This window comes from Protobothrops mucrosquamatus, unplaced genomic scaffold, assembly GCF_001527695.2.
Source record: "Protobothrops mucrosquamatus isolate PMUCROS unplaced genomic scaffold, P.Mucros_1.0 scaffold706, whole genome shotgun sequence".
In the NCBI taxonomy this organism is placed as follows: domain Eukaryota; kingdom Metazoa; phylum Chordata; class Lepidosauria; order Squamata; family Viperidae; genus Protobothrops; species Protobothrops mucrosquamatus.
In genome coordinates, this window is record NW_015386987.1 from 436,100 (window position 1) to 464,051 (window position 27,952).

The following is a 27,952-nucleotide window of genomic DNA, read 5'->3' on the forward strand; positions in this document are numbered from 1 at the left end:
ATACAGATGTTGGAAATACAGATGTTGGATGATGTTTCCAGAGTATAGAATATAGCGACATGACCATGTGCATCAATGTTAAAAAAAAATAACTTGTTCTTTTATTTTTCAGCTAATAGCTCTTAAACGAAAACTTTTTCCAAGGAGGAGGATTCAGAAAGAAGTTTGTTATGAACGAATGAAAGTGTAAAATAATACTTATTTGTAAATCAGACTACCTCAACATGTGATAAGCATGTAAAGTCTTTAGTTTCAGAAGTGTATTGATAGTTATTTCTGGGGCATATGCAGAAATGGCCCCATCCATTATTGTTCTATTTCTATGTGTGATCCATGCTACTGAATTTAGAGAGGGAAAATATGTTTGTGAGGTAGGAAGCATTGCGTTGCCAGATTTCAAATGTTTGACTCACAAGTGATCTTCTGAATGCTTTATCCTTTTCATAAAAAGGGTTACTGAAAAATAGCTGCATTTATTGCAGCATCCATTGCCAATGAAATATAATACTGGAAAGTTATGTTTTTATTAGATGTGTTCTAAGCTTCTGTCGTAAGCCATTTAATGAAGTAGTAAGCATTTGGTTACTTCTTTAATTTGTTTATTCTGCTCTCTGAATCAGAAAATATACAAATTTGGGCTGTAATTCTGCATCCCACTAATACAAAGAGTGGGATATGGGCTAGCATACATTGAAATCGTTATCACAAGTATGTCATGGTATTCTTTCCTGCAGCCAGTTAGATCAATAGGATGGTTTATGTAACTAATTTCAGGTTCCTTATCTGTAGATTACTGTAGAAGAGAAGGAAGAATGTGATATAAAGTCTAAAAGAGAATCAGTTTCCAGATGTTTTTATGAATATGCGAATAATCTTTAAATTGATAGAATTCTCTGGCAGCATTGTGGCACAACTGGAACTCCCAATCAGGTTTAGAGTCCCTACCGTTTATCTGTGAATCTTGCACTTTGCTTTAACACAAAGGGGCAAAATTGCTACTTTAGCTTCCCTACTTCCAATTTACATACCACTTATTGTATTTATATGTAATGGGTTCAGCAATAAGGTTATTTTCTGAAAAATTCAAAATGTCAGTTTTGTTGCTATGTTTTCTGTAATTAGGTACAAAAAAATGGTACATAAACACTATTCAAATCTGTGGTGCCAAAGTAATGCCTTCATTAATCATAATGTAAATTGCTGCTCAATCCACATAATTGAATTTTAGTCACATTAATAACTGAATGCCGAATTAACATTTAAATGTTACAATCAAGTAAAGAGGCTTAGATGTAACTATTATTTATACAAACATATATTTTAGCAGTAAAAATGGGTTGCTACATTTTGTCATACATTGTATTGTTTTGTAAGTGTATTAGCATGAAACTGACTTAATTTCTCATATCATGTTTTTAGAAAACTGAGATTTGTTCTGTAATCCGCTTTATCACTAATTTTCCAAAATCAGGAACAGAGAAAAGGGTAATTTAAAAAAGATACTTTGAATGAATTGTTCTCAGTCATGAATAACTTTACTAAAGTTAAAATTACATCAATCATTTTATAATGAAGATAAAAGATTTTCATTGTATATATGCTGTAAGATATATGTTTTCTTTTAATAGATAGTGTCACTGATTTAAAATGTTTTCTGGAAGATGTGTCAAAGAATGATCAAAGATTTAATTTTCTGAAAACTTTAAATATTTCCAAATAAAAGGCACCTTATTCTTTATCTAGAAAAACGTGATTAATTTTAAATCCAATAAATTTCTTTCAGCTTCTGTAAAATAGCTTCTTTTAACTTTTTTAAAAAATAAAAGCATTTTACCATGACAAAAAATTGAATAAAGGACAGAAGAGATTGTTGTAATGCTAAAAAGGGCGGGGGGATAATGAGTTTGTTTCTAAGTGCTGTAAAGGATAGAAGTAGCTTCTGTAACTATGGGGCTTTTTTCTTTTAACGGTATTCTGTTCTGCACTTTTACCTTTTTCTCCTTTTCTTTATCCACTGCTATATGTCTTTTAGCTATGTAAAAACTTTTAATAAAAATTAACACTAAAAAGCACTACTAGATACATGAGTTATTTCAGTGATCAAATGATGAAGACTAACATTTGAAAATGTTTGATCAGGGAAAAACAATTAGTACTTTTTTTTGGAAGACTGGAAACCTTCTGTAGACTTTTTGCTAAAAGAAGAAAAAAGTGAAATGATTTATGGAATTAATGATTGAAAAAAATGAGGAATAAGGCTTTCTTAGCTGTATTAATATCCTCTTCTGCATCCTTGCATTAAATATTTTCCAAATTTGGTAAACAAACTGTGATTACTGCCATTTATTTTGAGTCCAAGTTGAAATCAGAACTGACCAAGGGATACAATTGTCATAGAGACCTATCTCTCACGTTCACTGTGTACCGGGAGCCAAAGTAAATACAACAGATTTGTGTTACAGCTGCTGGCTATATTTTTTGAAGATTAAGATTACTTTCAAGGGAAAATGCAAAAAGCACTGTTGGGGGCCATGAAAAATGTACAAGAATGCAGCCAGGAAAATGCATTTTTACAATATTCATTTCACCAATAATATATAGTTGTTTTGGTTCCCCCCCCCATGCTTTTAAGCTGTGATAGCCATCCAATCTTGTTATGTACATGTGTATGCTCATCAGGTTTGACTGGGAAGGCCTTTTGACTTTCAGTACAAAATGACAGAAGTCTTCTCTTAGGGCTATCAAATCTGAACGAAAAAATCGACAACTGCTAGATGACAGCATGGAATAGTCATCTGGTTTGCTGCACCTCGATCTGGTAGCCTTATGATCTCTCATCAAAATGCAGAAAAGTTAAGAGGGTTACCCACTTTATGTTAGGGTTGCCAGGTCTGCTTCCAAAAAATAGCGGACAAGCGGGGGGGGGGGGTTAAGTAGTAAAAAAAGTAGACTGTACAGCTTTAGATTACGTACCATTTCATCATAAAGCTTTTGAATAAAAAAATGTCCACTATTTTGTTAAAAAAGTAGTGAACATAATGTGAAAAAAGTGGACTGTCCACTCAAATAGTGGACACCTGGCAACCCTACTTTATGTATATATGTTTGTACACACATACACACACTGATTCATTCAGTTTCCACATTCATCTGAATGACTCTGGGCAGCTTAAAATTCTATAGCTGTAGTTCTGTTCAACAGGGAAATAGAAAAAAAATAAGTGGTCTCTACTTGCTTTCTAGTAATAAAATCCTTGCACTGGTAAAACTGTTCTTATCTCTTCTGCCTTATTTTTTCTTTAAATTAGGCCACTGTTTCTCAAAGTGCTGAGCCATTCCCAGTCTTCAGAGCTTGGCCTGGAGTGCTTTCACCCAAACACTGGTGCTGGATGACTATCTAAATATGGGAAGGCATGCGGGGAAAAGTATTAAGCCTCCAGTAAGATTTCTAAACTGAAACACACGCCCCGGGGGGGGGGGGGAGAAATCTCCGGAACTGATTGCGGAGTGGAATTGAAAAGCGGCTTTGTGAACTAGTTCAGACGTTTAGGTGAAAAAGCATCCAGGTTAGGTTCAAACAGCACCAGGTAGAGATGCAGTAGGTTCAAAAAGCTATATTTGGATTGTGTGCTTTGATAGAAATGCCCATCTCACAATCTTGGGTATTAGATGTGCCTGTGTGTTGTTTATTTCGATTTATATATGGTCCCCTATCTCGCAATCTTCTAGCGCAGTGTTTCTCAACCTTGACCATTTTAAGGCATGTGGACTTCAACTCCCATAATTCCACAGCCAGCATTGCTGGCTGTGGAATTCTGGGAGTTGAAGTCCACATGCCTTAAAATGGTCAAGGTTGAGAAACACTGTTCTAGCGGGTGTAGGTGGCCTTCCTTTCTTCCCACTCTTCAATGGTCGTGAAGAAAGGAAAGAAAGCATCCCGACGCTCCAAATTCGCGCGGTCGACGGCCCAGCCTGGAACGCTCCCACGAGAGTCACAGTGTTCTCTGACGCAAGCGCAGACCGAGCCTTTGAAGAAAGGGCGGGGAGGATTCAGGAGAGCAGAACTGGGTGCGGGTGGCGTGTTTTCTCGTGAACTCGTCTCTGTGTGTGTGTGTGTGTGGGGAGGAGAACGCGGGGCTTGGGGCGGGAAGAAAATAGCGAGAGGGATAACCTGGTTGCATGTGTGGCTGGGCGAGAGATCGGTAGCTGCTAGCCTGCTCTGCCGTCCGCATAGGGGAGATGAGCTCAGGCAGAAAGCGGGGCCGCCAGTTCGGCTCTGAGGTGATTTGGGCGGGAAATAAGAGGCAGCGGCTGCTTTGAAGAGCGAGCAGAGGGAGCGTTTTGCGCCATCCTTTTTCCTTCAGGGGCGCATCGGGGAGAGACTTCCAAGAAGGGCGAAGGAAAAGATGGGCCGATTAAGGAAATAGGATACTCAGAAAAGGCTTTCATCTCATTTATTAAACTTTTATTTATATGTAGACTTTCAGCGCGTCTGCATATTCCAATCCAAAATTGTTAGCGTCGGTAACTCACAGGCCAGCAAACGTATAGAGAATGTTAACAGTCTAATAATACAAATAAAATCCTATCCCAAAGACAGCTTTGATACCAAAAAGACATTACTGTGCCTCTTTTAAGAAGCATTTTTCAGTCTGTGTTTCATGTACAGTATATAGTTTTTATAATACAAGTTGGCAACAACCAGTCCCAGAGTAATAAAATGCAGGACTATAATCTTGGTAATACAGTGTCCTACTGGTATATATATATCTCAACTGCTACTTTAGCTGATGCTTAAAAGCATAAAGGGAAGTTTCTGGTGATGGTTTTTTTTAAAGCCTCCTCACTACAAACAGGGACTTTTCTAGCATACTGTACTTTCCAATTACAGTATTTAAATATTGAAACATGAAGATACCAGATAACTGAGAACTGCAACTGATCCACAAACAACTTTAATAAGCCAACAATTCTATAACGTTGGAATAATAATAAAATTGTATTTTAGTCTGTTTTGCAGTTTGCTTAAAACAAATTAGGTTGTTAATTTATGAGATTGGTATATTCAGTTGAACTTGGATGATGAAATAGTTGTTTTATGTATAGTGACAGTAAAAAATTAGACGAGTATTTTCTCATAAGCTCACACTAATTTCATCTGTGAAAAATGTCTTTGTATAGTATAAGAAATTCTGCGCATAAGGGACATAACATTACTGAATTCCAATTAGCTTTACAAAAAGATGCAAGATGCAACTACTCTGTATTCAGATTTAATTAAACAAATGTGACATTTGAATGTTGATGATGTATATTTATGTAAATTTTACTGCATTTAGAAAAACATGGCACCATCAGGAAGAAAATCCACAGGGAAAACAACCAAATTAGCACAAGAAGATTCAGTTGTACATGTCTATAACTTTGAAGATGACCCAAAAAAACATTTGAGTGGTTCTGACGAGGACATTAGAGAAGGTGCAGTAGTCAACTTAATCAATAAAAAAATCCACTATTACACCAGATACCTATTGTTTAGAACTCAAAGTTATCTGTCATATGAAATTTATCTACAGACAGGTTTTGAGAGGTGGAAAGTTGAGTAAACAAAGTAAACAATTATCAATAATTATGTAGAAGTGAACCAAAACAGCCTGATAGACATTTATTTAAAGAAATATATTCATATTGTGCTTATGAGAGTGGAAATAGCAGAATTCTGTTATACTTTTAGTGTTTTAGAGGCATCTGAACTTTTTTCATGCACTAATTCAAAACACTTAAGAGCTCTGAAGTTTATATACAGTACAGTTTTCCAAGTTGTAGCTGTCAGTTTGTTGCACTAAAAACAACAAAAATTCACGGCAATTTAAACAAAAAGTTTTATTGTGACTTAAACTCTAGTCCACAGATGATTACTGTGGACACAAAACTCAAAACTTTTGGACACAGTCTTTACAAACTGATATGCTTTGTAATTTATTTCAGCTAAGATTTTTGCATAATTTTTTATCATGAGTATGTCACTTCAGTATAGTGCTGAAAAAAGTATAGCTGATTCTCTAAAAGCATTAAAACATGTTTTAAAAATTAATTAGAAATTAAGTAATATTTTAATATTTAATGAAACAATTTTGCATGTTAACCCTAAAATCTTTGTGTGACTTGATAGTACAACCTTTTTTTGTATGTATAAATTTTTTAAATGCAGTCTTCGGAATAATAAAATATTACAGGAAGAAATTCTGCTGGGATTTTTGGAGAGCTGCTGTTAGGCTGAATAAATATTGCAGATATAAATGGAACAATACAATTATTGTTCACTCTTCCATATTTTGTTCTGAAATATATTTCATTTTGCTATTTTATTGGTTGTCCTCACAGAAAAATGTACACAGAAGATAATGAAAGCTGGCTGGGTGGTTTTGGACCAGTCACACACACTCGGTCCAACTCGCCTCACAGGGTTATTGTGAGGAAAATAGGAGGAGGAAGGACAATTTATTGTATGTGTTTGCCATCTTGAGTTATTTATAAAAAATATTCCATATAGGATATAAATAAATAAGTAATTCACAATAATTTGATATATCAGGCTCAGCATAGAACTATAAGGGTTTAATTTATGAAAATGTGTAATGTTTTAAATTTGAGTATCGAAAGTATGATTGGATTAGTGAATGTAATTACCATGTCACAGCTTCATTGGCCTCATGCATATGAGTGGACACTGCAAGACACACTCGGTGTTTGGGGTGGTTCACACAGCTTGAGGAACACTAAGGACTGACCTGTTTTCTTTTATCTTTTCCTGATGATGCAGCTAATTAAATTTATATTTTGCTTTTCTGTAAAGATGAAGCTTCAGTGATTGATAAACATGGGAAGAAAAGACCTTCAGTAACTCCTCATGCAGGAGTTGAGGATGATGTTGGGTAAATTGCTTTCTCGCTCATTTTTTTGATGCACAGCTATTATATTAAATGTAATTATACATTTATAATTACAGCAGCTAGAGTTATAGTAGTCAGAAGTGCATATGTATAAAATTTTTCGCAAGTTTGGCACCAACTTACGAGTAATTTTCTGTATATCAACTCAGATACAATATTGCACAGAAAGATTGTCAGGTCAGTGTAAGATGGCATTGCAAAAATGTGTGTGCATGTTTTAAATAAAGTTTGTCTTTATTTTACATAGAAACAAGAATTTATTAAATTACTGGATTGGATCAAAAAATACAAGTGTGAGAAATTTCAAGCATCCAGTCTCTCTTTAAACTAAGAATTGAATTGGGAAATTGATTTATAACCATCACACAGAGCAGAATTTATAAATCCACATGCTAATAGAATAGGACTACCATATTTGCAAAACTGGATGGCCATTAGATAACAAAACATTCAAAAAACACCTACTCTTTGCAACCAACAAATTTTCCTGAGTTTTTCAGACTAGGTATGCTGAACTCCATATTAGATATATTAGATATTTTAGCAATTTATACCAAAATATAGATAGTGCTTGGTTAACGACCACTTATTCAGTGACCATTCAAAGTTACAATGATGCTGAACAAGTTGTGATTATGACTGGCTCTCAAAGTTCTAGCCATCCCAGCACCCCTGCAGTCACATGATTGTGATTTGGATGCTTGACAACTGACTTGCACTTATATTGCTTCCATGCTTTGGCAGTTATGTGATTGCAATTTGTGATCCTCCCTGTTTGCTTCACACAAACAGGAAGCCAACAAGGAAGGTCACAAGTTGGTCAGATAAATCTCATCCCGCTGTCCTCCTGCCTTACTAGCCCACCTGCCCATCCTCCTGGACCCTTGCTGCACTTATGCTGTGCCTCCCTGGCCACTTGCACGCCTTCCCCCACCTGGCATCAGCCACTTATCTATCTCCCAGCATGCTTGCAAGCCAACAAGACTTGCAACTTTTTACCAGCTTCCCTTATGGTTGTTGAAAGCCAGCAGGTAATGGCAAGGAACTTATTGCTTAATGACCCATGATCCTTGCCTAACAACGCCAGTGGGGGTGGCAGCAATTGCCTTTTCTAAGTGGTCATGTGACATCATGTTTTATGACTGTCACTTAATGGAAATTCCAACCCTGATTGCCTTTGTAACACAAGAACTATCTGTATAACTTAATTTAAAATGTTAAAATTGCTCTATAATGCAGATATTATTTTCATAGTAAAAATAGGAAATACATCTATCTGAATTAAGTGAGAGTTGCTTTTAAAAAAAGAAATTATAGAACTGCAACCTGAAATCCAAATTTGGTTTGACAAGGATCCATTTGTTTTTTGTATAGTAAAGTAAATGAACTAATAGTAAGCCAAATAAGAACTATTGAACTTATTAAATAAAGCTTTGCCTCATCATCTCTACAAAATTTGATTCAGTTTTTTTTAATCTTCCACAATTACTTTTATGAGAAGAAAAATAAAGATGAGCATACCAGCAATAGCTATAAATAAAATACCATCATTGAATATCCTCACTTTGATGCTATAATTCTCATCCAGTTAGACATAAGGTGGCTGCAATAAAGTACGCACATGCTAAATACAGAAGGGCCAGTCACATACTTAACAATGGTTTGATTATAATATTATATGTAGGCTACAAATATCTGATTGCTTGGTCCAGAATTAGCTGAATATTCATTGAACTCAGGAATTCAGTAACCACAGTTTAATGATAATACTGTTAGTTATTTCTTCACAGGTAATACCTTCAATTATTTCATTTAATAATATATCTCTATATTTTTCTCTGTTTTACCATATTTTTAATATTGATAGGTGCCCTTCACAGTATTGATTGTGATAATGTTTTAGGAAAGTATAATATTTCAAATATTCAGTATATGGGTACATATTAACTATATAATTGTTATGCTATGTTAAATCTCTATTTTGTTGCTACAAAATAATATGAGAAATATAATTTCTTATAATGTACAAAAATTACTCTTAAAATTAATCTATTTTATAGTGGAGAAGTGCAGAATATGCTGGAACGATTTGGAGGTATGTCATAATTTATGTCACTAGAGCTGAATGTAGTAACACTATTCTACATTCTTTACTGTATTTTAGGTTTCCTACTTTTGTAATTTCTCCAATAAGAGTTGAGGGGTAGGTAGGAATAATATAAACCAGGTAAATCAATTCATAAGATCCTTCAGTATATATTAATATTTGAAGTGCAACATCAATAGTAGGTAAAATACTTTTTGAATACTTAATGTATTCAAAATTGTCAGCTAACATTGAATTAATATATAAATTTCATTCAATTTAAAGTCTATATTTTGTTTTCATTTCTGTGTACCTGCTGGTATGATGGTCTATAGCAAGGTGTTGGTCTTCATGTGCATCAAGTTCTTCCCAAGAACCTAGGAAATTGCTTCTTGTTTATATGTAGTTTATTATATAATTTACTCACAATCATTTAAACCAGAGGTTCCCAACCGGTTCCGTGGAGAAAGGTTTTTCCATGGACCAGAAAGTATGTGATTTTGTGTGTTACCTGCACCCCACAGATGGAGCTTTGCTTGTTTGTATGGACCAGTTGCTGGCATGCTGTGGCCCGTACCGGTCCACGGACTGGGGGTTGGGGACCCTTGATTTAAACTTTATCAGGTTTATAGCATATTCTTAAATTGTTAATTAATGCATTTCCAGTTTGGTTCTCAAGTGAAGTTAAACTTTTGAAATGGCCTTACTGAAAAACTTTCAAGGATTAAGTGGAACTGTAAGGAAATCCCGTTTTACTGCTTTTTCTGTTGATCATCATACATTAGGGCACATTATGTTTACCAGTACAGTTTGGTATTGTAGTAGAATTTATCCATTTGATAATGTTAATGATTCAATATTTATCAGCATACTGGCTTATTGAAAATATTACAGGTAGGTGTACAATGTATATAATACTCAAAAGTAGTCTGAAAAGTTGCTATAGTAATGTTTGGATTTATTACAAAGTGTTAAATCTACTTGCTAAAAACACACTGTACAATTCTCTTACTGTAGCAGACATTAACAAAGCTCTTCTGGCTAAAAGGAAAAGATTAGAAATGTATACAAAAGCTTCCCTTAAAACAAGCAACCAGAAAATAGAATTTGTTTGGAAAACACAACAGGAACAAAGGTCAGTTACTTCAAGAATCATACATTTCACAGGAAAATCATTATTTAATTCTTTACAAATAGTCCTTGACTTACAACTGTAATTGAGCTTGCAATTTCGGTCCTAAGTCATGACCATTATAAAGCCAGTCTTCATGTGATTGGATCTGATTTTACACACTTTTTTTGCAGCAATCATTAAATGAACACACAAAGCAAACCCTGTGATCACTAAGTGAGCATGGTTTTTAAATGAACTTATTTTTTTGCTATAGGGTAAGCTTTTGCCAGTAAACACCAGCTTCCTGCAAAAACAAAGTGTGGTCACTTGACCGTAGGACACTGCAAACCCCCATAAATGTGGGCTGGTTCCCAAGTGCTCAAAATATGGTCACATGACCACATGGCAGCTGGATATGAGAACTTTGGGTCATAAGTCCCATTTTTGGAGTCCATCATGACTTTTAAGCAACTGGTCATAAGTCAAAGACTATCTGTAAATTGTGACTAAATTTTGTTCAGCATTTTGCTTACTGAAAAACAAATTTTTAGCCCCTGGAGAAATATCCTAGCTGCTTTTTTTAGTATCTGGATTACACATAATGTGAATGAATCTGGATTATATTAACCCGGGGATTTAAAAATAAAAACATTTTTAAACATTTTTTAAAAAAATCATTGATTTTCATTTCTGTTTGTATTTTACAACATTAAAAAATGCCACAATGTTGATACTTAAAGCATTAAAGTCTGCAATCTTCCAGGAGTTCCCACAAGTATGCCAATTTAGTTTGTTAAAGTCACCATTTATTCCACACTCCTGTGGATTTATTCTACAAGATATTACATATTGCACTCTTTGTAATGATAAATATATATTGTAGGCAAAAGGTTAACCATGAGTATTCTCAGCAGTTCCTGCATGTATTTCAACAATGGGATGCCGATATACAGAAAGCAGAGGAACAGGAAGAAAAGCTAGCGGTTTGTTTTCTTCTATTATACTAACCATCAGATTGTTATTTCATGCCAACTTCTCCTTTTTCTTCCTATGATACAGGTATCCCTCGACTTACAAGCATTCGTTTAGTGAACAAAGTTACAACTGCACTGAAAGTGACTTATAACCAGTCCTCACACTTACAACTATCACAACCTCCCCACAGTCATGCAATCAAAATTCAGGCACTTGGCAACCAGCATGTATTTATGACATTCACAACATCCCAGGGTCATGTGATTGTCATTTTTAACCTTCCCAGTTGGCTTTCAACTAGCAAAGTCAATGGGGGGCACCTGATTCACTTAATGACTGCGATTCACTTAACAACTGCAGTGATTCACTTAACTGTGACAAAAAGGTCATAAAATCAGTGCAACTCACTTAACAATCACCTTGCTTAGCAATGGTAATACTGGTCCTAAATGTGGTTGTAAGTTGAAGATGACTTGTATAGGAGAAATTATCAAGCAATAATCAAAGATAAAAGATGAAATATTCAGTGGCATAAAATTGTGTGCATTCCTAACTTTGTGAAGATATTTATTCAACCAGAGTGCAGGAAATTCAAGTAAAATTAGCAAAGTCAAGCACTTCATCAAAATTAACAAAGTCAAGCAGTTTATAAGGTTTGCTTAAAACAGGTGAGATTTAAGCCCAGTTAGTAGGTAGGTAAGAAACCTTTAACTTTCCTTTCTGCCAGAACTGAGTCTCAAACCAGCTATCCCAAATTGTTTTGTAAACAATCTCTTTCCCAAAATAAACTTGGAACATCAAGGATTCAAGTTGAATTCAGGTGTACACAAACAGTTTTGAAACTGAAAATATGCAGCACCATAAAACTTGGAATAAGTCTATTCCTGATATGTCTTTTGTCAACAAGGAAAATTTCTGTAATTGAATTATATCAACTTATTAACCATTATACTTTTCTCCCCTTCAGAATGTATTTCGACAACAACAGAAAGCTTTCCAGCAAGCAAGAATAGTTCAAAATCAGAGGCTGAAAACAATTAAGCAGTTGTATGAGCAGTTTATAAAGGTCATTTTTAAATAAAATGGTAGTTCTGGACATAGTTTTATCAAGTTCACATTTCTACTAATTTTTGTTCCATCATGTAATTTTGAGATCAGTCTTAACAATGCCAGTATAACATACTGGAGTTGATACTATAATCCAACATCTGATTTTCATTACTGGACAAATTTCTTATGTAATATGTAACATCTCAACTATGTTCCACTTTCAAGCTTTCTTCATACATAAATGATGCATGTAGTGATTTTTCTATTATCTTTCAAGCTTTCTTCCCAAATCACTTCAGAACTTGTAGTGCCAAGATTAGTAAATTTCCTCCAAATGAATTTTATCTTGGTAACTTAACATTTCCCCTATGTATGAGATTATGTTCCTCAGAATACTAAACATTTCAAGGATTTAGTCTACATTTTAACTTTACAAATGAAAGACTGTTCTTGATGTGAATTATTGTCCAGTTTTCATGAAGGCAAATTCTAATTGTAGAGTATGGAAGACATGGAAAAGACTCATGAAAGTCTTTTAGCAGGGGCACAGAGTGAACTTCGCAAAGAAATGTCCATGTTACAAAAGAAAATCATGATGGACACAGTAAGTATTTATACTGATTTATGAAAATTTCAATGACTTAAATAGAAAAGATATTGTTTATAATTCACAAGCTAAGAGTACTGTGATACAAAATGTTGCATTTGATCAACATATTTTTCTTTCTTTCTCATAACAGCAACAACAAGAGATGGCAACTGTTCGCAAATCTCTTCAGTCCATGTTATTCTGATGGTTCAGTGGGGAAACAACGTGTACCTAAATAACATGATACATATATACACATTAGCTATTGTGAGGAGAAAAAAAGAGACTGTTTCACATTCCATGTTAAAAATTATATGTGTCTGAATACCTCATTGTTACAAGAGAAATCAACAAGTAATTAAAAACAATATCTGTTTTTTCATTTTCACAATATTATGATTCTTTTATCATAACGTTTTCTCTTCATTTTCAAATTACAAATGTAAATGCCTGGGTTATGACAGTATTTGTAAACTTCAAAATATTATAGTGTAGACTTATTCCTAGTTAGGCACAGTAGTTACAAAAGTCCATTAGCTGAATTAGAAATTCAAGTCAAAATGAAAAAGTCCTAAAAGCGAGGGGGGGGGAAAGCATTATACACATTAAAATAAAGTGCTTTAACATGAGAATTGAACAATACTGTTTACAAATTCCTTACTATCATATGGTAAAATATTACAATATGTTTTCCGGATTTAGTACTGTATTAATTTAAATGTATTAATACGTGGTATAATGTACTATTTGAAGGGAAAATTAGGAGTTAATAAATTGATACATCAAACTTGTTTCGAAAATACAAATTTATGTAATTAAATTAAAAACCCTTAAAGTACCATTGCAGTGATTATTGAATAAAGAGTAAGAAAGCACTAATTTCCAACTGAAATGTTTCTTACCATCAATTGAAATATCAGAAGATTGATTCATTGAGTTTATGAAACAAAAATTTTAAAGATAATTTACATTTTCATACTTCTAACACACATTCAAACATTACAGATGCAGTATATTTATACAGTTATGGAATACTTAGTTAAAGCAATTTATAATTGTTTCAAATCTGATTTCTTTTTTTAAAAATATTAAATATATTTCTTCTATTTTTTCACCAAAATTTGCTTGAAATATTTTATTATATTTAAATATCAAGGTTTGGCACTTATTAATTACCATAATGCCACTCCATTAATTAACAATTTTCTATATAGAATTCACCATGGTTGCATAAGGGCAATTTTTCAACTGAATCTGTAAATATGATTTTGATATAGATCAGCTTATGAGGCTTTTTTTACACCTGATTTAAAATTCAAGGTGATAGATTATTCTTATAATTCTATTGGGTTTTCTAATTTCTAGAGAGATGTTATAATAATTAGTGGTGCAGACTGGAATTTTTTTACTTAACACATAAGCAGTGGCCACTTGGGATTGATTCCCTTATGGAAGTGTACAATAGAAACCAGCAAAAAATAATAACCAGAGAGCAATATTTTAAAAAGAATCAAACTATCCTGATTGCACCTACAACTGCTTTTATTATAGTGTCAAAGTTAAGATGAGACACATTTTTTGAAATCAAACATAATGTCTATTAAATGTGTTCAGTCGTGGCTCCTACATCATATTTGCTTTCCATAACCTAGGAATAGTTTTTGAAAGATAAATTCATAAATTAACAAACTTAATGCCTCAGTGTTACATAACAAAACAAACTCATCTAACAATATAAGGAAAAGAATTATGGTTATAAGTTTTTCTAGAGACATAAACATTCAAAAGGAAGAATACATTGCTTGCTCTGCAAAATATATTCTAAAATGTTAATGTCTATATTATACCAAAAAAATGCATGCATTTGCAACACATTTTTGTAAATGAAAATAGACTTTTTGTTGCTTTAAATGTAGTGGACCAGATTAGTTTATGTTCAAAAATAGAATGGCTTCACATTTGAAAAAAGGGATTGATTTCATTCTCTTATATCCAAAACTTTGAAGTACTTTCCCTCCCCACACCAGCCCCAAATTTTCTTTTTTATAAACTGCTGTCTGGGAAGTTACAATTTGCAATGGCAAAATAGGGCATCCAATCCCATATTTTTATATGATGAAAAGCAAATACAGGTAGTCCTTGGGTTATGACCATTCAACAATCTATTCAAAGTTGCAGTGGCACTGAACGAATGGTACTTAAGATGACTCCTTATACTTCTATCCATTGCAGCATCTCTGTGATCACAAGATCATGATTTCTGATGTTCTCTGCCAGCTTCCCACAAGTAAAGTCAATAGGGAAACTGGTCAAAAATTGCAGCCAATGCAATTTAGTAAAGCCAGCTGGGACTGCTGGAATTGCTGTTGCTAAGTGACAATCCCTTGATGTTGTGCTTTATGACTGCATTATATAATGATGGGAATTCAGGTCCCAATTGTCATTGTAAGCTGAGGACTACAGCTTACAAGAAAAAGTGTGCCAGAGGCCAGAGGCGGAAAATGTTTAAATGTTTCTGTCTACCACAAACTTCAACTGAAAGTCAAAAATGCAAACTATATTTTGTATGACCTGAAAAGAATACCATAGCCTTTTAATCACTGATTTCTTTATCTACATTGGTTAAATTTTTAGCTAATTTGAAAGCTCAAGACAGTACAGAATGTATAATGCTATTTTTCTACCTATATACTAATCGTAAAGTTATTCTCCTTAAAAAGTCAAATTTGTTCATGGAATAGTCCGTGCTAGTGATTAGACTGCTTTAGACTTTTAACCATATGTGTATACAAACAAAGTATTTACACAGGGATTAGTTATCTTTTAACAAAAGCTTCTGTGATTCAAAATAACTACATGTCTTAGTATAATTTGAAATTTTATGAACTCCTTCATATATTTGGTTTGCTTAAAAAGCCTTCAGGTTTATATTTCTTTTAAAACAATATTTTCCATAATTCAAGATTTCCCCCTACTTCTTCTTTTCTTCACATTTAATTATAAGTCACTCATTATGATTGTGAACCTGTTCAAGAGCTTGAGGAGGTGAGATCTTGAAGACTTGTATGTGAAGGTGAGCAGCAATCTGTAGGCATAGTCCAGTAAAGTATCTCAGCAAATCAAACAACGAGATGAACTAAAGATGAAGAAGGGGAAAAAAAAGCTTACAAGTTAATATTACAGCACCTACTGCATACAAGCAGAATTATTCTTACTTTTCTCCTACTACTGGCTCTAGCAGATAATTTAAATTCTTATAAAGCCAAATAAAAAAAAAATAAAGTTACCAATCAAGTGAGAATTGCAGTACTTTTAATATTTTACTGTTCTGTACAATTATAGAAAATATGTCTTCGTATAAACTATAAAGTTTAATTTTCTCACCCTTCCATCCCCCAGAAAGAGAAAATTCCAATTCTGCATCCAGTAAATTACAGAGTAATGAATGATGGTTGCCTCCTCTTCTAAGTTGGTGTTAATACATGCAAATATGATATGTTTCAATCCATTAGTGATAGCTGTTAACAGTAAATCTAAATCATCACGTGGTGCAGTCTTTTTTCTCTCTTCAGTTATGTTCCTGCCTAAACATACACAAATTCACGGCATTCTATTCTCTCTCTTTTCCCTCACTTTTTTTTTTCCACAGGAGTCCGGAAAGCTGAGCTTAAGGGTATTCCCAAAGATTAATTAATTTATTTATTTATTTATTATTTAAATTTATATACCGCCCTATCTCCCTTACGGGACTCAGGGCGGTGAACAGACAAAGATGACAAGAAAGCCTGCTAGGACCTTTCTTGGCTGCAATAAGCAAACAAGTTCTTAAGTTAAGCAGGTTCAAGCTGGATTTAGACAGGAGACAAAGGGAATGTGGGCTATGGCCAGTGCTTTTTTTCTGGGAAAAAAAAAAAGGTGCCGGAACTCACACACGTCATACAATCCGCCTTGCCCTACCCTACAAGGTTCCATTCAAAAAAGGTGCTGGAACTCCGTTCTGGGCGTTCTATGAGAAAAAAAAAGCCCTGGCTATGGCTGAAAAGCAGGTTGATCAGTATAAATGTAAAATGATAATAAACAGACTATATGACAAAAATATGAGACTCATTTAGAAATTATGGAAAATAATTCACTTTCATGATTTTTTTTCATATCATCTAATGGTATGATGGAGTTTCTGCAGAAATGTCCTCAAATAACAACTGGATAATTTCATTAACTTCAAAAATTGAAAAGTCTTTATTCACTAGTCCCTGATACATGTTAATTTCTCTCACCAGTACATGTTCAAGGAAAATAACTAGTTCCTGGTCAAATTAACTTAGCTTCTTTTTCAAAGCATCTTTTTGCTGGTGCCAGATTTCTCCTCAGATAGAAACTCCATCCCCTATGAGTTATAGAAATGACTTATAGAAAAAAAGATTTCACTCTACTCTTTTACAGTAGTTGAGGGGAAATATTTGCTGTATTTCAATAAAGCTGCAATGTATGCGAGTTTTTCAGGGGAGCAACAGGAAAGGATGCATGTCAATTGTATTCTTATTTAAGCTATCTCCTGATTAGTATTTCCTACACATGTTTGGATAATTATGCTACATTGCATAGAGTTTCTAGGGATATGATAAAGATATTGGGTTTCCTATCCCAGTGATCTCACACAATCAACATCTATCATCCATCCTTTCAAAACTACGCTGTCAACTTATAATCATTTTCAGTAATAATGTGATTCTTTTAGCTTACTACTATGGTGCCATTTTGATATCTTTTAAAGACATTTAAAGATTTTTAAATCTTTTATTTTATTTAATGTTTCAGTATGATCCAATAACATTAGTTCTTCTTTAGGACCTCATTTTATCTAAATCTAGATTACTTTGGATAAACTCTAACATAAGTTGGACAGATAAGGAATGACGACATTATATTTTCTTTATAAGACTATATACTTTGAGGAGGCTATTTTAAGACATAAGGGATTTGCGTTTTCAAGGTAGATTAATTCCACATTTTCTTTTCCTTTATTGTCTCGCTGGAAGAATCACTATCCATTATTTGAGGAGCGCAGCCATCTTTGCCTTTTCCTCATCAAGCTGCCTTGTTACAAATAAAGCTACTATATGTCTTTGTACCTTCTTTGTTAAAGACATTTCTAAAATTCTTACAAAATTGTATCATTCATCTCGGACCGCTTTGGTATGTTTCAGTTTTTAAAATAACTTCTTTCAATTCTTGATTTCTAAATTAGATAATCCACTCAAAATTCAAATTACCAAACATTATGTGTAATCATATACAACATTACATTAAAAATACAATACATGCAAATTCAATGGAAATTTACTTACCAGTGCAACCCATAAAACAATATATTCATCAATAAAACAATTGAAGTACTGGTTTAGAAATAAGAGGCCTGGCCCAATGAAGGCAGTGTCTTGAAGTAAGATCTCACTTTTTGTCATGTGTGCTACCTATAAATAGAAATTAAGTTATCTACTAAATTAAGACTTTAGATTGTATTTAACCTTTTGCAATGCAAATATACTATCAACTCTTGGGAGATATTAGAATGCTATAAAATCAAAAACCATTCAAATTGATCTAGAATGTATGCTCAGTAAGAATAGTAAGAATTCACTTTTTAATAAAATAAAAACTACAAAAATATTGAACAGATTTTGTCTGCTAGTAGTGGTACTTAATCACAGATACAAACTTTAATAATTTTGATGTAGAATAGAAACTGTAATATACAAAATATATTCAATGTTTATTAAAACTGGATTTACATGGAGTAAATACATACATTCTAGATCATCTTGATGTCCAGTAAATGTGGCCTTAATAATAAGATCTGAAACTATATTGTTTGCAAATATTTGCTTTGGCAAAATAGTACCATGAAATCATTCATTGTTTTGTTTGTTTGTATTAATAAACCATAATTTGCAGTAAGTGTCTACTTTTAAAATTGAATTTATATACTATCATCATATTCTAGACCTCTAAGTAGTTTTTAAGAAACATATATTCAATTTGCCCACATTAGCTACAATCCTAATCACAGTAATTTGGAAATAAATTTGACTGAACTCAAAGGGCCTGTTTTCTTGGTGAAAATGCATCAAAGAAAGTATTAGTTTGACATTTTTATTAATATCACATTAATCCTGATTTGTAGCATTCTTTAATATGTTAAAATACTTGGGTTACATCAGCTAAACATATTATATGTACAGCAAATATCAAAAATGTTTTACCACCAATTTTTGTGTAATTTTTGCAGACACAAATCCAAAAGTTAAGGCATACAGACAGGGATTATTTTCAAACAGTCGAGTTGGGGATTTTTTGTAGATCATTATTGCCAAAGTAATAATTAGACCAATGTGAAGGCCTGGAGATAAAACACTTGTTCCCTGAAATACATAAAGGCATTTATGTATTCTTTTTAATAAGGTATGTTCTGTTAGTTCTCTCTGTAGCTCAAATAGTAATAGTAAACATAATTAGATGTTAAAATATAACAGATAAATTACAATATAATTAGCAACACCCAAAATATAATAGCCCTTAGAAACTATGCAAAACAATACAATCTACTGAATTTGAATCAAATCAAATCAAATGCATATAGGAAGAAACACATGGAAGAAATCTGCCTTATTCTATCCACATGTCAAACAATTTAGATCTTTAAATATTAAACCAGAATTCTGAATTCACCCAGAATTCAATGGATAATCTTTGCAAACTGGGAGATGAGATTGGTCACCATCTGAAGCTTCCAAATGCTTTTAGAGCAAGCCATAGAATCTTCTAGAGCAGTTTAATTCCTAAGCAATGTAGGGGACGAGGTTATGATGGCAATTGGGACCAGGATTTCCATCGCTAAGCAATGCATTCCTAAATCAAGCCATCACGTGACTGCATCTTGTTTGCCATATAAACCCAGAGATTGTGGGTCATTAAGAGAAAACCTCAAATGACCCCTAGGCAAGCAGCTTGGCAGGTGAGAGCTGCAGGTGGGTGGATGAGTGCTACAGATGGACACATCTCAATGCAAGCAGGCCAGCAGAGGCTGAAGACAGGTGCTTCTGAGTACAGACAGGCTGGTGGGGGATGCAGGCAGGCAAATGGGGCTGGCGAGGGCCACAGGTAAGTGTTACGGATCATGGCCAGGTCTTTGGGGGCTGCTACACAGAATAGGCAGGTGGGGGTTGTTACAGAGTGGCCCTCACAGCCTCACTCATGATCTATAGTGCCCATACATATCAGTGAGTAAAATGGCGGAAATGACCTATAGGTGCAATTTACAACTTTCTGCAAGCTTCCCCACTGATTTGTTTGTGGGAACCTGGCAGGGAAGACTACAAATGGAGAACATGTGACTGTGGCTGGTTGCAATTGTGTAATTGTGATCCAGCTAACCAAGCACTCAAATTGTAATCACATGATTGTGGGGACAGCGTGACAGCCAGAACTCTGAGGATGACTGTAGGTCCTCTTTGTTCATTGCCACTTTGAATAAATTGCTGAAAAAGTGGTAGTTTCAGAATGTTTAATACTGTCAGGAAGAGTAAAAGCTAGTGTGTCCCAATAGTTCAGCAAATCCTTTAAAGAAGATTTTGGCTTTTGCACCAGGTAGAAAGGCTTATCAAACTGCTTGATAAGTTGCTTGATTGGCTTTGCTTTGAGAACTTTTAGCAAGAGTGAGCAAAAATTCCACAGATACTTAAGAACTAAATTAATAATCTGATCTAGAAATTTCATGGCTGCTGTATTATATCCTTTCCACTTCTCCTTTGTAATATGAAGCTGTAGAGCAATTCAAGCTATAGCATAATTTTATTAGTACATTTCACAGTGCATGTTGGATTTAAGGCTTTCTAAAACAGAGTACACAAAATAACACTCAATTTGCATTAGCATTAACATTAATTAAAATTTGCATTAACCCAAAATTAACATCTTACAAATACTTACTGCTATTGTAGAGCCATTCTTCCCCACACCTCCTCCAAAGATTACTCGGAAATAACTATAACTTGATAATACCGTCCCACACAATAAGGCAGCAATAGGTAATTTCTTCAGCTCTAGTTCTAGCAGAGGGATCTTGTAAAGAAAATGATCATTTCAAAGGCTTAAAACTTTCCGCAACTACTGAAACAGCAATTTATCTGAATTATCCATTTTTCTTCACTTACAAGCAAATGCCACTCATATCCAAAAATTCTGTTAGCAATCCCAGATTATAATTGAAAGACTGGACACACAGGCACTATTCTTTAAATTCTCTTACAATTATATATGACATAGAATTTGGAATCAAGAAAACAACATTCTTAAGTACAGTAACTGGACCTGATTGTATAGCCTAGTACAGGGGTAGGCAACCTTGGCTCTTTTATGACTTGTGGACTTCAACTCCCAGAATTCCTGAGTCAGCATAGCTATGCTGACTCAGGAATTCTGGGAGTTGAAGTCCACGAGTCATAAAAGAGCCAAGGTTGCCTACCCCTGTACTAGTATACAAGTAGTCTTTGCTTAACAACAGTAATTGAGAGCAGCAGCTCTGTTGCTACATAAAGTGCAATGTTACACAACTGTTCCGACTTACAATGACAATTTGAATAGTTTCCAGTTACTGTTGTTAAGCAAATCCCTTGCAGTCATTAGGACACAATGTCATGTAATCCCCTTTTGTAACCTCCTGCTCGTTTCTTCTTTGACTCTGCTTGTCAGAAGCTGGCACTGAAGGTTAGAAATGATGACCATGTGACGCTTCAACAACCGTGCCCCAATTGCAGTCGTGTGATTGCAGAGATGCTATGACGGCTGCAACTACAAGGACTGCTCTTAAGTCTCCTTGTTCAATGGAATTGTAAGTTCATTGTAAGTCTGAATGGTTGCTGAATGTGGTCTACCTATATACCATCAACTGCATTTCCAGAAAATGGATAGTTCCTTCAGGTTCACTGATCTATACAGCTGTGAACATCACAGGAAATGCAAATACCATCTGGCCATTTTGCTTAGATCAGACCACAAGACTGTATTATCCATATATTCTAGCTAATAAAACTGAGCACAAATATTTACCTTTTTTATTCAACTGTAGTATGAAGGAAACTTCCAAGAGGCAGCACAAGGTTAAAAAGAAAAGCAAAATAAATGAATCCTGTAACCAAGTAGGTTACATTTCAGAATACAAAGTTGCCTAAGGTGCTATTTCCGAGATTACTGTATCTTAAATAATCCATTACTCCAATAAAATAACTTGCACAGTGACGATGATTTAAATTGAGTAGTTTAGCTGTCTACTTTTAGCTTCAGGGAGGAAAAAAAATCATTTCCACAAGAAAACTGGAAAAGTTTCAGTAATAACATTTGAACACTGAATTGGTTTCATGCAGGTATTCAATAATTCAAGCATGCCAGAACATTAAATCAGTTTCAAGAATAAAGTCAGCCAAGTGATGCTTATGAATTGCTTAAATGTTCATAAATGTAAAATGTTGAAAGTGTATATTGTAACTATATAAATACTTATGCAGTGGTTTCGTTATTGCCTTACAATGCAGTTAATATTTTTTTTAACTCAGTCTGCTGAATTTCTAAAAAGCTGAAAAGTCCAGGGAGGCTAAGATATCACCAGTAAAAAGATCAGATTTATCCAACATTTATCCATGTTAGGTTATCCAAATAACATCTAGTGGACGTAATTGTCAAAATTTTCAAGAGGTCATCCTAGCTACCTCATGCCTCATTTGAATAGTAGTTCTCTTATTACTTTCTGTAAATCTAAATCAGGGGTGTCAAACTGGCAGCCCGCGGGCCAGATGCGTCATCCAGAAGCTGCGCCCATCCCATTGCCGGCAATGGCAAAACCACCCTGATACATTGCGCGATGTCGCGAGTTTGACATGTCTGATCTAAATCCTACCATATTGGCAAAACTGGTCCAGCTCTGAAAGCAGAAGGAGCATAATCTGCTCTGAAATTTTCAGAAAATAAAAGAGAGATGCATCCTGTTGACTTATAGCAATAAATTCAGCACACCTTTGAATGCTACATGAATGTTTTAGTAACAACAATGGTCAGCTGGTAACACGTACATAATAAAGAGCACAGAACTGGAAGTATTATGGAACATATGTTTAAATAATTGCAATGATTTAATACAAACTTTAATTATAGCATGTGGAGTCTTTTTCCTTTATGTAGTTTTAAACTCATGCACTGGAAAACGCATTAGAAATGCAGAAGTGACATTATATTTGGACCACATGCAAAAAGGCATCTCACAATAAACATTTAAAAGTAGGAAAAATCAACGTTCAACAAAATGTAAAGAATTAGAATCACTTAGTATCAATATGTTTCAGAGATATGAAAATATATTTAAATCTGTAGGTATATTGACTTACCTTTGTGTCCCATATTCTTGTTCCACCAAATGAGGATAACAAAAGCATCATCATTATAGCTATTTCAGATTCAGTCACATCAATTCTGGAACAAAAAAAGAAAAAAGAAATTAACTCATACCAGTGATTTTTTTTTAATGAATGGGGACTCACATACCAAAGGTTAATCAAACATTTTTCTAAAATAAATGTAAACATCAGGGAACTACAATAATGAAAGTAGCTTAATAATTTATTTTATTTCTTGTAATTATATTTTCCTAATTCAATGTATAAATTGGCAGAAATAATGGCTGGAATATAAATAAAGCATCACTATCTCTTCCTGCACAAAGTAAGATACAAATCCAACTAATCCTGATGCAATTAAGAAATCATAACTTGGGGTATGTGAACCAAACTTCACATATTTGCTGACCAAATACTAAAACTATTGTCTCTTTTCATGGTCTTCTACCTAAACCGGGATTAAATCCAAGCCAGAGAGCTCCTTAAAACAGACAATATCTTCAGACAGAGAACTGCTCTCTGATAGCCATTTAAAAAAATAGCAATAGCAATAGTACTTAGACTTATATACTGCTCCATAGTGCTTTACAGCACTCTCTGAGTGGTTTATAATGTCAGCATATTGCCTCCTGCAATCTGGCTCTTCACTTTCAGACCTCGGAAGGATGGAAAGCTGAGTCAACCTTGAGTTTGTCAGGATTGAACTCCAGGCAGAGTTATCCTGCAATGCTGTATTCTAACAGCTGTGCTACCCAGGGCTCTTTTCATCCCCTTTTCATTCCAACCTTGGCAGCTGAAAGCAATAGCAGATGTTTAAGGTTTCTGATTCATCTTTAGTATCTCATAACCTTTCCTGCAAAGTTTTTGATCCTTCCCACCTAACCTCCCTAGCTTTCAAACTACTTTGTGAAGTATTATCATCTCATTTGATGTACTATTAACTCAGCATGGAATTCACAAATAACATATTTCCTACTAGGATTCAGGGGGAAAAAAAACCTGGTGTCACAGTTGAGGGTGACAATAATTTTTTCTTAAGACAAGTTGCAAATTCAGTTATCCAGGCATTCACTTACTTGGTGAATCTGAGCATGCCGGAGACATAGGTTTGCCAGTGAGCACAGTAAAACAGGAATATGGCAGTAAAGGGACAGAAAAAGAGCCAGTCTGGATTTGTTCCCAAGCGAACTGCAATGCAGGCTGCAATAGTAACGAATACTGAAAAAGGCAAATTAAGTTAGGTTTCATAGCTGTTTTGGAGAATATCGATAAATTAAGACTTTGGGCATAAGCAGTACTTACTTTTCATTGGTAAGTAAAATGGAAGCTATACTAAGTGGGAAAAAGAATCCCCACACTAACTAGTAGATTCCACCCATCTTAGAAAACCTATGTGTTTTCTTACCCCTGCTTTATGAAAGACACCATGTATTTAAAAAAATATTGATGAGCTGAGCGCCCATAAAAAATAATACTCTGCATTTCAGGAATTGTTGCTAATATGATCTTCATTTAATCTAAAAAATTACCACCTCGCTTCTACTCATTTTACTTCATAAATGTAGAGCTGGTTTATAGAACCAGAAGATAATATTTTGGCTCTTGAATCCAACTTCCAACTTTGTGTAGAAATCCAGTTTAAAGTATGCCAAACAGATGACCGTCTGGCTTCTTGGATAAGTGATTCCATTCTCAAATTGCTCTTCCTACTGGGATATTTTTAAAATATCCTACCTGTGATCAATTCTATTAATTAAATATTTAAAAGACCAAAGGGTGTGATGGCTCAGCAGTTAAAGATGCTGAGCTTCTTAACTGGAAAGCTGACAGCCAAGTTCAAGACCTGAGTGCTGCATGATGGGGTGAGCTCCTGTTACTTGTCCCAGCTCCCACCAACCTAGCAGTTCAAAAGCATCCAAATGCAAGTGGATAAATAGGTACCACTTCAGTGGGAAGGTAACAGTGTTCTGTGCACCCAGACATGCTGGCCACATAACCACGGAAGTGTCTTTGGACAATGCTTGACTAAGAAACAGAGATGAGCACCCCACCCAAGAGCCAGACACGACTGGACAAGGGAAAGCTTTACCTCTTGAAAGACAAATTTCAGCCTGGTTTTAGATGAAAATGTTCGACAGAAATTGCTTTGGTTGCCCAGAAAGAATGTTTGTTCTACAGGATGGAAGGACTTCTTTCCTGGGCTGCTCTGCATGGTGACACTTGTTTCAGCCCTCTGGATATGGAGTATGCAAGGGTACTCAGATAGCAAGTAGAAACTCAAAAATGACTCCCCCCCCCTGGACACACGACAGCCCTCTGGAGTTGCCATTAGATGTAGGAAAAAGTCACTTATGATTTAAAGAATTGCAAAAAGTTATTACATGCCCACATGCATCAAAGCACATTTCCCCTTCAAACTGGAAGCAATTTGCAGGCCTAGTGTTAAGGTGGCTTCATTTCCATCCGAAGGATTGTAGGATGAACTTGAGAGTGGGGTCTGTTGAACTATGGCAAGTTGTCTAGAAAGGCATGGATTGAATTCACAGAGACAAGCAACCCTATATTTTGACTAGAGGAGGGGACTGCATGGGTTAGTCTTCCAACTCTATCAGTACATGATGCAAGCCTAAACCAATTAAAAAGTTACCTGTTGAAATAGAATCACAGCCATGGTCAAACAATTCTCCCAAAGGAGAACTACTATTTGTTCTTCTGGCTTGCTTTCCATCGATCGCATCCAGAGACTGGTAAATAAAGATTCCTAATGCACAAAAGAGGAACACCCAAGGAGGAGCCTGAAACAAATATACAGAGACAAGCTGTTCTGCCATTCTCATCTAATAAGTATGACAGAGTGGCCTTGATCATCTGTTATGACATTCCCCTTAATCACTACTTTGTCTTCAGCACATTGTATCTTAAAGTAGGTTACAAAACCAGCGAATGATAAGGCACTCATTAAGTCTACGGCTAATAACCTAGTCTACAGTTTCTCTATCTTACTAAAAAACATGAGCAAAGAGATCCTGTTCTAGTCCTCCCTTAGGAACAGGAACCAGCTGGATGCCTTTGGGCATCATTGTTTCTGAGCCAAGACAGAAAAGTGGAATAATATCTATTTACCAATCCAAAGTTGACTAGCATGGTACATTACAAACCATAAAGAGTCACTTGGATGAGATGGGCAGGTTATGGAAACTGAGTTCATAAAATAAATCATCTTCAGTGAAGAGGCCTTCATTCTGCAGCAAATTGGGCTGATAATAATATGCATCATGGACTATAATCTAGTCAATCTTGAAAAATCATGCATGGTCAAACCTGGCAGTCCTCAGATACAGACTATCAGAAACTCCCAGAAGCAAGGAAAGTTGACTGGGAACTTTTAAAAGGAGGCGGAGGCTGCCACTTCTTTATTGTTGTTGAGAAGTTAATATATCTATGCAGTCATCAGCAGTGAAACTCCACAAAAAGAAAATTGTATCTTTGTGTGTATTATGCAAATACAAATTTGTTTTATAAATGAAGAACATTTCTCTTTCAGAGAGGCAAATGTCTAAAATCAGCCCTTTCCTAGCTTCTACTCAAATAGCTCAAAACATGTACATACTGTGACTCTGGTCAAGGATCACCAATCTAATCCAAAGTGCCAATCCTAAATGCCTTAGCACAGGAAAGGCATGATGTAAGTCTAAAAATTAAATAAATGCACACCTACACAAACCCTGTTGTTGAGCTACTTCGTTTCCCCCAAATTCCAAGGTGACTCAAATATTTTCTTTTTAAAAAAAAATTATGACAGCCAACACAGATCTTTCTCAGCACAATCTGCACACACTGGACTCCACAGCCCATCATGTTTCTAACCACAAGGCTGCAGGATTGGCTAACAATAAGACCCTTCTTCCCCTGAGCGGAGGGGGAGCTTCTCTTACGGAAAGCTGTGCACGCCAGAGCTCTGCAAGACTCCGTGAAAGCTTACCGGGCAGTTCACACGAGACGAGTTAACAAGTATATCCTAAGTACGCTAAGATCTTAACACTGCGCTCGAGCAGTCTGAGTATCTGCTGAATAGGCTAGACAGGGTGAACCCCTGGAATTTGAACTCCAGGGCGGCCCAGCCTTTTCTCTTTCCCGGCAACCTGACCCCTCCGCCTTCCGCAATGCCCCATAGCGGAAGAGCGCAAAAGCGAAACCAGGGGAAGCGCGCATCCACAAGGGCGGCGGCGGAGGCGCGTCTCCCCGGCGTGGACTACCGTACCTCTTCGGTGGCGCTAGGGCAGTAGTACATGAGAATCAGCGAAGGGACGATGGTGAAGGCCAGGCCGACGAGCGTGATGGTGTTGGGGGCCAGCCAGAGCGGCGTGCGCTCCACCAGCCAAACCCAGTAACGCTGCAGCGGCGGCTCCAGCAGCGAGCGCCCGGACGCGTTGTAGCTGTGCTGTTCCAGGCGCTTCAGCTGCGCTGCGCTTAGCGGCTCCAGCAGCGCCATGGCGCCTTCCCACTGGCCCGAGCTAGTTCCGAGAGGCAGCACCCGCGCAGCGGCAACGGGAGGAGCCGGGGGCGGGGAAGGCCGCTGGCCTGGCTGGACGCAAGCAGGAAGTGGCAGGCTGGGAGCTGCGGCCGCCCCGTCCCGGGTGCGGTTTGGGGACTCGGAGCCGTCCCTCTCTAGGCTACTAGATTACCAGCCTACCCGATTCTTTAACAGATTTTGTTCCCTATGCCACCCGTCTGGTAAAC

The 27,952-nt window shown here is 35.6% G+C and overlaps 3 protein-coding genes across 3 annotated transcripts in view; 2 read left to right on the forward strand and 1 right to left on the reverse strand.

Annotated features, from left to right (window-relative positions):
* The window catches only part of GNPTAB (N-acetylglucosamine-1-phosphate transferase subunits alpha and beta), a 46,639-nt gene extending 44,354 nt beyond the window's left edge, over positions 1 to 2,285 (forward strand). The window contains exon 20 of the mRNA XM_015818238.2: positions 113 to 2,285. Within this exon, the coding sequence (XP_015673724.1) occupies positions 113 to 190 (78 nt within the window). The 3' untranslated portion in view covers positions 191 to 2,285. The remainder of the gene's footprint in view (positions 1 to 112) is intronic.
* A 2,929-nt stretch (positions 2,286 to 5,214) lies between these two features.
* Positions 5,215 to 14,955, forward strand: SYCP3 (synaptonemal complex protein 3). The gene is made up of 8 exons (XM_015818234.1): positions 5,215 to 5,478; positions 6,857 to 6,935; positions 9,014 to 9,048; positions 10,057 to 10,174; positions 11,037 to 11,136; positions 12,096 to 12,194; positions 12,678 to 12,782; positions 12,919 to 14,955. The coding sequence occupies exons 1-8, from the start codon at positions 5,346 to 5,348 to the stop codon at positions 12,970 to 12,972; spliced, it is 723 nt and encodes a 240-aa protein (XP_015673720.1). The 5' UTR covers positions 5,215 to 5,345; the 3' UTR covers positions 12,973 to 14,955.
* CHPT1 (choline phosphotransferase 1) lies at positions 12,787 to 27,728 on the reverse strand. The gene is made up of 9 exons (XM_015818233.1): positions 27,474 to 27,728; positions 25,860 to 26,007; positions 24,289 to 24,430; positions 23,204 to 23,288; positions 20,757 to 20,888; positions 19,031 to 19,189; positions 18,116 to 18,241; positions 15,793 to 15,903; positions 12,787 to 12,998 (listed from the first exon to the last, which is right to left on the reverse strand). Exons 1-9 carry the CDS (start codon positions 27,702 to 27,704, stop codon positions 12,954 to 12,956), a joined length of 1,179 nt encoding a protein of 392 aa, XP_015673719.1. The 5' UTR covers positions 27,705 to 27,728; the 3' UTR covers positions 12,787 to 12,953.
* Positions 27,729 to 27,952: the final 224 nt, after the last annotated feature.

What these genes read in the sequence shown, in the direction of transcription:
- CHPT1 (XM_015818233.1), bottom strand. Translation starts at nt 27,704, where the DNA reads ATGGCGCTGCTGGAGCCGCTAAGCGCAGCGCAGCTGAAGCGCCTGGAA. An exon ending in CAAGAATATGGGACACAAAG is followed by an intron (nt 20,889 to 23,203) that starts GTAAGTCAATAT and finishes TTTCTTTACAAG; the next exon opens with ATCCCTCTGCTAGAACTAGA. An exon ending in AGAATGGCTCTACAATAGCA is followed by an intron (nt 19,190 to 20,756) that starts GTAAGTATTTGT and finishes TATGTATTTCAG; the next exon opens with GGAACAAGTGTTTTATCTCC.
- SYCP3 (XM_015818234.1), top strand. Translation starts at nt 5,346, where the DNA reads ATGGCACCATCAGGAAGAAAATCCACAGGGAAAACAACCAAATTAGCA. An exon ending in GGAGTTGAGGATGATGTTGG is followed by an intron (nt 6,936 to 9,013) that starts GTAAATTGCTTT and finishes TCTATTTTATAG; the next exon opens with TGGAGAAGTGCAGAATATGC. An exon ending in TATGCTGGAACGATTTGGAG is followed by an intron (nt 9,049 to 10,056) that starts GTATGTCATAAT and finishes CTCTTACTGTAG; the next exon opens with CAGACATTAACAAAGCTCTT.